At 39.4% G+C, this 13,851-nt stretch overlaps 1 protein-coding gene across 6 annotated transcripts in view; it reads right to left on the bottom strand.

Moving 5' to 3' along the window:
- Positions 1 to 13,851, bottom strand: part of esrrga (estrogen-related receptor gamma a) — a 168,852-nt gene that overhangs the window by 71,600 nt on the left and 83,401 nt on the right. For 2 of the 6 annotated variants that reach the window (XM_081347596.1, XM_081347597.1), the window contains exon 1: positions 1,698 to 1,983. The exons of 2 other annotated variants lie outside the window; for them this stretch is intronic. In XM_081347596.1, coding sequence (XP_081203722.1) covers positions 1,698 to 1,753 — 56 coding nt within the window. In that variant the 5' untranslated portion in view covers positions 1,754 to 1,983. Of the gene's footprint in view, positions 1 to 1,697; positions 1,985 to 13,851 lie in introns of those variants that run through there. 2 more of the 6 variants (XM_081347598.1, XM_081347599.1) reach the window with 2 other exon arrangements.

Raw genomic sequence — 13,851 nt, 5'->3', positions numbered from 1 at the left:
TAGCAATTATATTATTTAATAAAAAACACATTTCTAAAGATATAAACGTAACCATCATAATTAAGATAATCCAAAAAGACATTGAAACACGCTCCATAATATCTCCAACTGTGAATGTAAATATTAAAATGAGCGTGCAGATGTAAATGTACATGCAGACGGTGAGAGTCTGTAATTATGATAATAGCTAAACCAGCACTTGTTGTTATTACCATCATTAATATACTAATTAGAATCTCAGTAGTCAATTTGTGTTAAAATAAAGATCAAACAGCGAGCGAGCGCCAAATGGCTAAAAGGCTGTGAGGAACCGACACTCTTATCTCCGAATTTCCTTTCATGAGTCTGAATAATCCAGTCAATCTAATGATCCTGTGCAGGGTGTGTGCCAGCACATCCACACGACTGCTGTCATTCCAACAACATAGGATAGTTCAAATCTCAAACTTCCCTAAATACATTGACTTTCACAACTACGTTAGCATATGTTCTTCAGGTGTGTTTATAAATCGCACAAGCGTTCAGGAAGAAGTTGAGCTGCTGGTGTGTTGTACTTTGCAGGACGGTGGCTGAAGGTTTAGGAGACCAGGATGGTTACCTGTTTGTGATCTTTCTGACCCTTCTCAGTCTCTATGTGTATTTTTTTCTTTTCTTCATCCTGTAGGTGTTCACAGCCTATTTTTCTTATCAGTATTCATATGCAGCACAGGGCAGAGGTTAATAGTTCTGTTGTTTCTTTAATCAAACTTGTACGTGCACTTGTTCTGCTACATCACTATTTTGGCAGATTCAGAACGCAAAGATTGACGAAATAATGCACCTTTTTTACGAGCAGACATGATTTAAAGGTCTATAAAAGTTTCATTTTTAAATTGAATATTTTTTTTATTGTTTTATGAATTTATATTTTTTTTCAAGACCCACTATGCATGTTGTTTTAACCGTCTCGCATAAAAATATAGAATTTTTAGCTTTTATCTCAAGTGATTTTATATAAGCACGATTTAGCCAAACAACTAAATAAAATAGCTGGTATTTAGAACAGAATAAAAGTCTAGAATAAAACCGTCAGCACAGTGCTTGACATCTAAATCAGTGTATTCACATTTCCTCGCTCTGTGCTGACAGAAGGGAGCAGGACAGGGATAAATATGAAGCTATGGAGCTGTTCTATGTACCGGCTCCTGGACCGTCCGCTCGTGCCCCGCGCACTCAATCCCTCCCTCCTTCCCTTTCTCTCTCTCTCTCTCTCTGATCCAGCACACCGTCTTTAATACATTTAGCGGGCCACATGCTGTGCGACCGGTCTGCGATGCAAGAAGCCTAAGACCGTTCTCTCCCTTCCATCCCATGGCTTTCGTCTTTCCCTCCTCCCTCTGCACTCTCTCTCTCATGTTGTTTTCCGCCACACACTCCTAATGATTTACACAAAACACTCTCTGTCCTGTCAAAGCGGACACAGATTGCTGTAATAGTGGATAAGCCGTCAGCTACCGGCACGACGTAAGTACGCACTCACAGCTCCAGACGCTACCTGACAGCAAAAACAACCTTGACAAGGAGGACTACAGTGACCACATGCACACATAAACACACAAACAAACAAACACAAACACACTGCCAGGACAGGAACTACAGACAAAACAAACCAGATACATAACTATAAGTAGAAGTACGAGGAAGGAAAATGTACCTACTGTTGATCGGAGTGCAGGGAAAAACACTCAGGGAGCGAAAGTTCTACCGAATCCATGTGCGCTCTGCGATCATCGTTTGAGCAAACCTCTTCTATAAATTAAAGTTTTCTCTCTCTCACTCTGGCTTCTCTGTCTCCGCTCCTCTTTCTCTCTCTCTCTCTCTCTCTCTCTCTCTCTCTCTGTACCTCCTCCTCTTCTCTCTCCCTTCCGTGACTGAGCAGTGCAATTAACAGGACCGTTCTCCCGGTGACAGCCTATAGGCACAGCCAGTTGGGACCAAAAGCTCTTGCACTCTTCTAATCAAGGACTTAAAGCCACGATTGCTGCTCATTAATATGAAGCAGGGCTTTGCATATGCAGTCCCCCCGGCCCTCCCGCATGCCAGATTGGTGGCTTCCCAGCCAATTGGAGTGAGACAGGGTAGTGTCTGCGCCCACAGAGAGACGGAGCAGGGAGAGAGGGGAGGGGAAAGACAAAGAGCAAGCGAGAGAGAGAGAGCGAGAGAGAGAGAGAGAGAGAGAGAGAGAGAGAGAGAGAGAGAGAGAGAGAGAGAGAGAGAGAAGGAGGGAGGGGGAGTGGTGTAATGAGAGGGAAAGTGGGGGTGAGAGAGGGTTTAAAGAAGCAGCCCGCGTCTCTCCCTCAGCAATGCTTATCGGCTCGCGCTGTCAAGTGCGGAGATAAAACCGCTCACTTTGTTGATACAAAACATTGTGAATGAAGCCGCTTGCCGTTAGCTTTGCATCCGCCCGTCGTTTGTTTCTTCCTTACACCTGCATGTAGAACATTAAAAAAATGTTAAACATACAAACAATCAGTGAGTTTGAATTTAAAAGTACCGTTTGTTCTGCTATAAGAAAAAACGTCTTTTTGTTTTCGGGTTGCGAATACTGTCGTGCACTTTAAGTAAGTGGAAACAGGGAAATTGGAAGCAATACAGTCCTAAAAACCGTAGCAATCAACCGCAACATCATAACAGCGGCCCATCAGAGCAAATGTGGAAGTGAGGGAGTGGACACACGCTACCGTGACCACATCACTGACAGATACAGCGAGGAAAGGCTGAGGAAAGATCAAAGGCACCCCTTTGTTCTAGAATGATTGAGCCACATTTGCGGGGCATCCAGGCTGCCGGCACGCGCGGTTCGCAAGTACGTGTGTATGTTTACACGTGTGTCACCGGCTCGCTGCATTTCCAGCAGCAGCAGGGAAGATATTGCTGGCATCTCAGCACACCGCAATTCCCCACTGATAAGAAAATTCAGGTGCCGCACCGGCCCACAAACCATTGTGCCTGCCCCACCACGCCGCCACAGAAATTGCATCTGACCGTCTTTCATATTTCAAACTTGTGGGGATTTTGGAGGCTCTTTAAAATGCTTGCCTTGGGTCTGTGAAACTAAACTAAACCTGTTCCCAGGACCTCACATAGAAAACTAGATTTGTTTGATTGACTTGATTTATATTAACAGTTTAATACTGTTAATAAACATGAAGTAATTTATCATTCAACATTTCAAAAATCCTTATAATAAAAATAATAATAATAATAATAATAATAATAATAATTCACAAAGCAGCATAAATTGTAACAATATTTTTAAATAAATAAATCAGGTACTGACTTTGTAATTTCATTACTTAAAACAAAGAAAATATTTAATGAAGAAATAACTCAATATCTGCATTTAGTTGTTTATCTTTGCTATTTTCAACAATCCTTATCATTCTAAAAATATTATTTTTATTTTCATTAATATTTCAGTTTCAGTATTCATTGTCATTTAATTGCTTAAAACATTCATAAAGCATCTATATTTTTAAAAAACAACTTAAAAATAATAACCAAAAAAAAACAAAAAAACATTTGTACAAACATCTATTAAGGCTCAGGTAGGCAGCAGGTGCGTTGTGTAGAGTAAGATATATCGAATGAGAGATGCACATCAACAATAAAGAGGCGCAGATCAATGCAACGCACACATCACTGGAAACTAATATCTTTCGGGGAAATAAGATCTACTTCTAAACTGCACAAAGAAAGAAAAAGCTTGATATGGCACATATAGACACAACTGAGTGAAATTCAGGCTTTTCCCTTTGAATAACAGATGGGCAGGAAAAAGAAAAGGAAATGTGTTTGAACGATCAGAATCGCATAGCTTTGTTTCCAGAGAAATGTAAAAGACTGCAAGAAGATTATTTTTATTACATGGGAGTCTGCTGCCATTGCTGAAGGACGCTCTGGGTCTAACAAAGGAGTTTGAAATAACACTACTGTTTTCGGTCGGCCAGCGCGCGCACACACACTCACACTTCGAAAGTTACATTTGTTTAATTTATTCATCTGTCTGCTTTTAAACAATGTACAGTCTCTGCAATCTTTGCACCACAAAAACAAGGCACATGATTAAAAAATACTAAAGCAGCGGTTTCAAAGCGCTGTGTGTAAACGACAGGCAGCCGACTGCCATTTGAAACTGTTTTAATTGCACTGTGACAAACGGAAATGAAGAGGATGAGGGGAACGGGAACTGCCGTAATGTTTGAATGCAGATAGGAGGGATACCTGTGTTCACTCGGGTCCCATGAGACCAACAAACATTCCTCATATTGAGTTCCACGTAGATCAAATGCTGAGCGCAGGAGCTAACAGACAAAACTTATCTGCTCATACTTGAGGAACTAAGATGCACACTGAGACTGTCGAAAAGGAAAAAGAGGAAATCAAATAGATGGCCACATTAAAAATGTATGGTCTTGCTTTAAAAGCATGTAGAGAAAAAGGTTAAAGTGAATCAAACCTGAATCAAAGCAAAGCAAATGTTCATACTAGCAGACACAGTGTTTTTTTTTTTTTTTTGTGCACAGGCGATGTGCTTTTTTCATTTGGGCTTCACAGCAGGGGTTCAGTGTTGTGTCCGGACGTATTGATTCAATTACAGTGGCCCGGCTGCTTTTGACAAACCCCCCTTTAGGTCACATTTCCATATCTGTGCTGAATGGACAGCCATTCCCCCAAACACTGGCCACGTGGGGCTGGAAAGACCCAAATCATCCCTCCAGACTTCTGTCACCCCCTCTACATACAACAAAAATTGAGGTAAATCTGACTTTGATAGCAAGGTGCTAACATTAAGTTTAAGCATGACAACAATGCGCTCTTAGCACCATAAAGTTATTCAGAATCGAGCCTGGCTTCGCTACTACACGCTGCCATTAACAGCCTTTAATCCCTGCTGCCCCGCTGAATACATTTGAACTTAAGTATGCACGACTAGTCTGCGCTGATTGAAGCGGCTGTCGATACGTGTCAATAGCTGCCCATCTTTTTCATTAGCAGTTTTAGCACAGCGCCTCTGCATCCATTGTTCCGACGGTGTGTGTTTTACAACGAGCCACGTCTCGCTTTCAAACCGAATCCCGTTCTGCCACAAGAGACGGACGAGCATTCAATTCACAAGCCGGCAGATTGAAAGACGAGCTCTGAGATGTAAAAACAAAACGCATTAGGCACTAGCAAGGACGGGTGTGCAAAGTCTCAAAAAGGATAAGAAAAGACTCCAGTCTGGCTTTTGAAAGCGTTTGTGCGTGTGTACGTGGGCGTGAGAGCATGTGTGTGTTTTTTATTTGTGTGTGTGAAATGTTAAAGACAGGGATGACCCTTTTGGTCACTGGCTGTTGACATGTGGCTAAGAATTATCAGGGCTAGCTTGGCAGAGCATCAATCATGGCAGTCAATAGGGGAGGGCAAGTTCACTTAGGTCACATGTCAGCCGACCAGCCGCCGAGCATACAGTCAATGCTCCCGCCGCTGGAGTTGTTTAAAATCAACTTGTCAAAAATTGGGCTGTAATAAATTCAAGAGGCAGGATGCTTATTTGTAGCCACTCGGGTCAGTACAGGGCGTCTCAGAGTGAAAGCTTTTGAGCTGAGCAGAGAACTGTACTACAAACAAAAAAACGCAGCATAAATCTAATGTTTTTATATTCATGTTCATTTAAAAAGAGAGTAATAGGTAATAACATATTTATAAATAAATAAATATATATATTAAGTATATATATATTTATTAAGAATATATATATTTATTAAGTATTACATATACATATATAGCTTGTGTTTTTACATTTTTTTTGTGATGAACAATGTCTGACTGATTGTGTATTTGTGTGATAGACATGAAAAAAGTGGAAGCACCGTTTAAGTCACTATGTGACAACTTACACTTGCATAGATTCCTAAACCTACTGTTATCAAGCAAAGCTTCAAATCGAAAAAGTATTCTTCTAATATCTGCTTCTGCTTCCTCAAACTCAGAAACTCAATGTCCCTCGCAAGAGAAAATTGACTGAAAAGTGTGTGTGTTTGTGCCTGTCATATGAGAGTGCTGCAGTGCTCTTGTATTGCGTCTTGATGGGGACACAAAGGCAGGTTGGCAGCTGTGTGCTGGGAGAGCCCTTCAGTCTGCAGTTCAGCAGTGGTCAACAGAGGGAGCTACTGGCTGTGCGCTGGTCAGCGTGTGTGACAGTGTGTGTGTGCGTGTGCGGTTTGTCTGATGAGCGGAGAGCTCATCTGTGTGTATGTGTGTTTGTCCTCTGTTGTTTTACCCCAGCGCTGTCACAGAATGGATATATTTATGGCTGCCACTGTGGTCTGAATTGCCTTGTCATACAAGTACTTGAAGGAATATTTTAGGACTCAGAATTAAGATGGGAAAATATTAATTTAAATGCAATATGGAATTCTACTAATATTATGATTATATTAACTGTACTAGATTATATTAAAGTCAAACAATAAATAAAATTGTAAATTTTAGACAGATTTTCCCCTGATTCTGCCCTTTTATGTCAAACCTTACATAATCAAACTAATAATTATTTTTATTAAGTTAATTAGTAAATAATTTGGTAAAATTGTAAGATACCATAATTTATTACAGTTGAGACAATAAAAATATCTATTTCAAATAAATACAATATAGGAATTTGTTTTAGCCATCAAATATTTCTTAAGAATGGAAATGTTTAACAGCAAATCTGATTAATATATAATTTATTTATGCAATAGAAATTACAGATATCAATAATATTTCCAAAATTTCCAACTTATCATACACTGCCTTTTCAGTTGTAATATGAATTTAATTTCACCAAATTAACAAAAAAAAAGCTATAAGATGTTTAAAATATGCATTTTATTTTAAGTGTAACGAGACGATGTTGTCAAACCCCTTTCTTTCACTCCATACCACACACACACACACACACACACACACACACTGGGTTTTCATGTATAAGAGGACATTCCATAGATATGATGATTTTATATTGTACAAACTGTATATTGTATCCCATCACAGAAAACTTTCAGCATTTTTACATTTTCACTTAGTATGATTTATAAGCTGATTTCCTCATTGGGACTAAAAAATTGGAATACCTGAACCACAAACACACAGACAGACACACAGACAGACACACACACACACACACACACACACACACACACACACACACACACACACACACACACACGCTATTGTAAATCCCAGGGCACCAAAAGGTTGGTTTAAATAACTGCTATGGCACCACTTTCAAAAGACTTGGGTGGGTGAGTAAAACTGCCCTATGAAACAACTGTTATGAAGGGGAAAGCAATACAAGGTTAATATGGTAGCGAATCAGTGAATATCTAAGTAATCTAATGGTCTATCAGCAGGTACAATTGTCACATGAAGGAAAGTGCCAATTTCAAAGCCCCCCTGCTTGGCAGGGTGATAACAGGCTAGCGGGGGCTCCAGGGACAGCGGCAAGCCCAATGTGGAGCATTTGCTAACCTCTCTTTGATATGGCCACTGCTGTTTCCTGTTTCCACCCTCTTCTCTCTCCTCTTGAATTTCTTTAGCAGTCTGACTACACGCAGGACGCCCTAAATAAACCGCAAATAAATATAAAAATCCAGAAGAGATACCCAGAGCTCTGATATGCGATACACATTAGCCCATTAAAGCAGCTTTTAACTGATGGTATTTGCAGTTCACCATGTCTGAAAAGGATCAAGACCTGTCTTATTCTTATCTATGGTTACAATTAAGACACCCTCCGTCATTCTCCAGGTCTGCTGGGATCACGTTTACTTTCAGATACATGACCAGCATATAACTGATATACTTTGAGCAGATATAGAGACAGTACAGTGCATGAAATGGTTGTCATTCCTGCACACATTTTTTTTCAATGTAAGATAAGCTTGAGTAAACATGAGCACAAAATACTGCTGTCTCAGAGGGTTATATGTGTGCGTCGTGCACCTGCATGAACCACGCTGTGTTCCTGCCACTGATTCTAAGGCTGCATTAAAAAGCCTGAATTAAAAACAAAGCATATATATATTGAAGACATTGAAGCTCGAGTCGACATATGATATAAAATATAAATAACACTATTAAAGTCAAGTTAATTAACAGTCTGTGATAAAATAAGAACAAATAGTCCAACTACAAGCAATAGCACAAATAAACAACAAAACAAAGATGCAAATTAAATAAACTGTGCTTTCAGGTTTTCCAGGTAGATTAGATACAGATATTTTATAAAGTAATTAAAGACAGGGTAGGTGATTTGTTCGAGAAGCATTTTTTGTTATGCTGGTTGAAAGTCTCTTCACATCCTGATAGCAATCACTAAGTTAAGTGGTCTAAATATATTTATATTTATATATCTTGTCTGTAGAAGGCCTAAGACCATATAATGTTCATCCAATCATTGCATTCGGTCAGGTTGTCCTACCTGCCAGTCAACATATGCATTTTCATCATCATTTCATTATCAGCATGTTTCATGCTATGAGTTAGACAGATGTCAGTCATTTTTCGTGATGCTTTTGTTTGCCCCCTGCTGTTCCCGTTCATGTGTTCATGTTCTATTGCTAGCATCTCCGAAAATTACCTACCCAAACTTTAAATGTAAAAGGTTCAATCAGTTGAGGTCAGACTCTGTGCAGACTCGCTCATCCATGTTTTTATGGACCTTTCTTTGTGCATTGGTGCGCAGTCATGTTGGGCCATCCCCAAACTGTTCCCACAAAGTTGGGAGCATGAAATTGTCCAAAATGTCTTGGTATGCTGGAGCATTAAGAGTTCCTTTCACTGGAACTAAGGGGCCAAGCCCAATCCCTGAAAAACACGGCCCCTGCTCGGCCATGAATACCCATTTCAATGAAGCTCTCTATGCACTGTTCTTGAGCTAATCTGAAGACCACATGAAGTTTGGAGGTCTGTAGCTATTGACTCTGCAGAAAGTTGGCGACTTCTGCGCACTGTGCGCCTCAGCATGCGCCGACCCCGCTCTGTGATTTTATGTGGCCTACCACTTCGTGGCTGAGTTGCTGTTGTTACCAATTGCTTCCACTTTGTAATAATACCACTAACAGTTGACCGTGGAATATTTATTAGTGAGGAAATTTCATGTATGGACTTATTGCACACGTGGCAACCTATCATGGTACCATGCTTTAATTCACAGAGCTCATGACAGCGACCTATTCTTTCACAATGTTTTTAGAAGCAGTCTGCATGCCTAGGTGCTTGATTTTATACAACTGTGGCCATGGAAGTGATTTTAACACCTGAATTCAATGATTTGGAGGGGTGTCCCAATACTTTTGGCAATATAGTGTGTGTATATATATATATATGTATGGTGCTAAATGAAAAAAATAAAAAAGTAAAAAAATAAATGATTGAAATGATGGTGGACTAGTTAAAAATTCCTATTGAAAATGTCGCTGCTCAGCCAGGCTGTGGCCTTGGCCTCCCAGGCCCTGTTCTGAATGGAGAGCTGCCATCACGTCAGCATGGCCTGTTTAACCACATCACACTCATCATGCCAAAGCTGCTCAGCACCACACTGCGGGCCAGTTGTTTTATTTACCACAAGATTTTAAGCGTCTGGTCGCTTGAGTTTGTCACTGCCATCCAGAGTTATTATTTTGAGGCACCAATATGAATAGAAAATAATATTACACATCATCTGGATTAAAAAAGCCAAGTCATTTTTCCATATAGTAATTCTGTTTGGTGCCAGTAGAGGCACAGAAATGACACACTTTCTTTCATTTCTGCCAGCCTTCAAACTGTATTTTGCAATATTCCACCAAAAATAGAAACATATTTGATAAAGTAAATATTTTGCTTTTAGCCTTTGCATGTTTGTGGCAAAAAGTCCAGGCAATTTCCTTTGGAGCATCACACATTGTTTGATTGGCTTATGCACTTCATTTGATACAACAGCTTTGTGTGACGAAAAGACCAAAATAAAATTGTGTTTTCAACTCAAATTCACACTTGTATACATTAAAACATGGTGCCTCAAGACACGCCATACCAGATTTTATGTCAGTGATGTCAAATATATTATTCTTTCTTAATTAAGCATATTTAAGATCTGATAACTACAGCAAACTGGTTTTTAACTTACATGTTGGTCTGTTCATCACACAAAACTGTCATTTTAGTCATAACAGTTTAATATAATTTATGGACTACTGTCCTTTCTGAACAGTATAAATCACCATTCTCATTCCCATTTCAAGCAAAAAAGAGCAGCGCTGACAACTTCTCCTTGTGTGCTCTACAAAAGAAATAGTCATACAGAGGTTTGAAACAACATGAGAGTGAGTACATAGAATTATTTAACAGAACAAACAGAATGTTCAAGTTTGGATAAACTAACCCTCTAATCTGAACCCATTTGCAACTTCTCCTTCCAAATACATTACATAACCCTCACATCAAAGATAGAATTCAACCACACATGAAACACCCATTACTCTTCCTGTCATTACAAAGCATGTGACTGTCCAACTTTCCATCCCTGTCTTCACCTCTCAGTTCTGGTTCAGCTCAAGACAGTGACCCCCCTCAGCCCATACAGAGCCCTGTGCTTCTGCCCGCAGCTGTTCCCCAAAGCTGCAGGGATTTAGAGAAGATCTCCCTCTCCGTTAACACGTGGAGCTGCCCTTTGGAGGAAAGGCACCCACATTTGCTGGCCTTTGCGAGGTGGCTCGCTGGGTCGTCCTTCTCCATTAGGGGTAGGTCACAGGGATTCACACAGAGAGAGGGAAAGCAAGGACAGGTGTACATACACTAACCAGGGATTAATAGCTAATTATGAGCAAGGCAAATGCCACATAATATGCTTTACATTTACAGCATACTGCAGTTCTATGAGGTGAATTCACTAAGAATGGATTGTGTCTGTTCATAGCAGCATTTTTTTGCACATGGTTTTTGTGCTATTTTAAAGGAAATATAAAAATGTAAGATAAAAGCACCTACTGTATGAGCGCTGAGTAGATGAGGATGCAGCAGACTATCACAATCTAACATAGCCTACTCTTCACTATTATCACAGCACATCTCATTAAGTGTCATGATCTAATGGCAATGTCAATTTCACCACAAATAATACTTTAAATTGTTATGTTAACTTTTCCTTTACTCACCCACATGTCAACTAGATGTTTAATCTGTTTCACACATAAAGCTAAAGTACAGCTTCAGAAGAAATTGTATGTAGCACACAAGCTATATGGACTATTTCTATAACACCTTTTAGTCATTTTGAAGCTTGACAGCCTCAATATCCTTATTCAATTTTATTCTATTTAACAAAGTGGCAAGGATATTTGTCCTTTTGGGCCTGTTTACACCTGGTCATTTCACGCATTTTACTGATCTATCAGCTATCTGATTTGTTAAAACGGTTTCATTTACACTTGCCCACATAAATGTGTCTCTGCAAAACAGATATAAATCCAATCTTCAATTCTCACGCTATATGCAAATTTAACGGAGTTCACGTCAGCAAAAGTAACAGATATACTGCCTTTTATTCAGCATCAGCTAATTTCAAGATTAAAGACCACAATAGGAGAGTGGCATCAGCATTGGTAAGATTATATTCTCACTACTTTTAATGAAGATGATTGTGTTTTGAGCGTCTGCGACTTACTTTCTGTTTTATTTGTGGCAGTTTGTGAGTTGGCTTGCTGAAGAGATACACAGCAATTCATCTGCGCCAATGCGTGTTGCGGTAGCGCTGTCATATCTGGCTATAACACTTTCATATCTGGCTATAACACTTTCAAACATTATTTTTTTGTACATTTTGGGAGGAGTAAAATTTACATGTGTGGTTTCAACAACAAGATGCATTTACAGTTTCGTCTGGAATGCGGCCCAGACCACCTCCTGAAGTGATTTAAGCAATCGGATTTAAATTGGTCTCAAAAGCATTTCGGAGGGCATTTACACCTGGTCTTTTCACGATCAGAGAAAACGCATGAAGTGACCAGGTGTAAACAGGCCCTTTATGTTCCGCAGAAAAAAAGAAAGTCATACAAATTTGGAGCAACATGAGCATATTATAGCAATCAGAATTAATCAGAAAGAAGTGAATTTGGATAGCAGTGAATAGAAAGCAATTAATTCTGGAAGACTAAAAAAAAAAAATATATATATATCACTATTAACCCTAATTCTATGCAAAATCACTACACTAGTAGAAAGTGACAGAAACACACATATGCTCTCTCTCTCATAAAAGTCCCTCCTGTATGGAAGTGGTAATTGACTTCTCAGAGAGAGCTAGTGGGCGGATTCAATCCAGACTATAGCCACATCTTCATACTGCTTCCCCAGGACCAGGCTGCATGGGAGAGAATTCTTAATGAGGGCCCCAAACGCCCTGCGGGAGGCCGATCTCTGTGTCTCTCTCTCACACACACACGATCTCACTCCATACACAGGTCCTGTTTCTACACCGACCTGCACTAAACACTCCAACAAAAGGGTTTGGAAGTGCTATTGCTCTCGAGCGTTGGGACCCCCCACACACTGAACCACCAGCTCTTTTGGTAGCATTCTACGGCACGCACACACTTAGTCAAAAACATAGAAATATATATAAATAAATCAAACACCTGGAGAGCAGGGCAGCACAAAGCTTGAAAACAGAGAGATGACTGAGGCTAGACAAAGGGGAAGAGAGAGAAACGCATCAGGGATTACGTGGGTCTGTATTTGTTACGTTTTTTTTTTCTTTCAAAGCATTGCTCATTTTAATAAAGGAGATCCCTCAGTCTCTCTAAGTGCCGCAGATAAAAGAAATAATTTAATGGCTTAAAAGACTATTAATGTGAAGAGCCACACTTGTCTCTTTCTCTCTCCAGTTCTCGGAGGAAATGTCATTGAGCCTGTTGCATCACAATAGCATGGAGGGAAAAAATTTTGCATGATGGAATCTGAGACTTCCTTTCCTCACATATTTACGCTGTAATCTGAGGGGCCTAGACGGATGTCACAATAAACAGTAAATATTACCTTACGTGTATGCAATCACATTGTAGTTTGTTGGCGACAAATGGAATGGAATGCCATGTTCAAGATGAAGTTTGAGGCTGGAATCGTCAAGAAATGTTCCCCTTCTGACCTCTTCTGAAGCGTTCTAGTTATGCTGAATTATAGAAATCTTGGAACATGGAATTCTCCCACATCTCCACTTGAGAATAACCAATGGAATATCACTTTAATCACAGCCATTTTGGAAATGATGTCAAATTGATGGTTCTCACTGAAGTCTGGGTTAATTGACTTGCACAGACTTTACCAGTTGGAAAGTAGGAAGTAAAATAATTCTAAGTTTAAAATAATATCTTAACCATAGAATGTCAAACCTCAACTCTCCACAAATCTTTTGGTTGTCATTTTCAAAATACTATGCATTTGCATTATGCAACTCTGCCATAGACTTGGTGCAACTTGAGTCGAATTTGAGTTTAGTATCTCAAATCTCTTATGTCATGTTAGTTAGTTTACATACATTATCGTTTAAATGTTTGGGCTGCTTAACCTTTTTGTGGAAACCTTCATACACCTTTTAAGTATTCTTTGATGAATAGAAAGTTTAAAAGAATAGCATGTAGTTATAATAGAAATCTTTTGTAACATGATAGAAGACTTGACTGCCACTTTTGATTAGCAGTTAAATGCATTCTTGCTGAATAAAAGTATTAACTACTTTTTAAAAAAATCCTACTGACCCCAAATTTTGGAATGGTAGTGTACAAGAAACATACACAACCCAATTAT

The sequence above is a fragment of the Scardinius erythrophthalmus genome (assembly GCF_964197995.2).
Source record: "Scardinius erythrophthalmus genome assembly, chromosome: 19".
Taxonomy (NCBI): Eukaryota; Metazoa; Chordata; class Actinopteri; order Cypriniformes; family Leuciscidae; genus Scardinius; species Scardinius erythrophthalmus.
The sequence above is the reverse complement of the archived record's forward strand: the minus strand, read 5'-3'. Positions and strand labels throughout refer to the sequence as shown.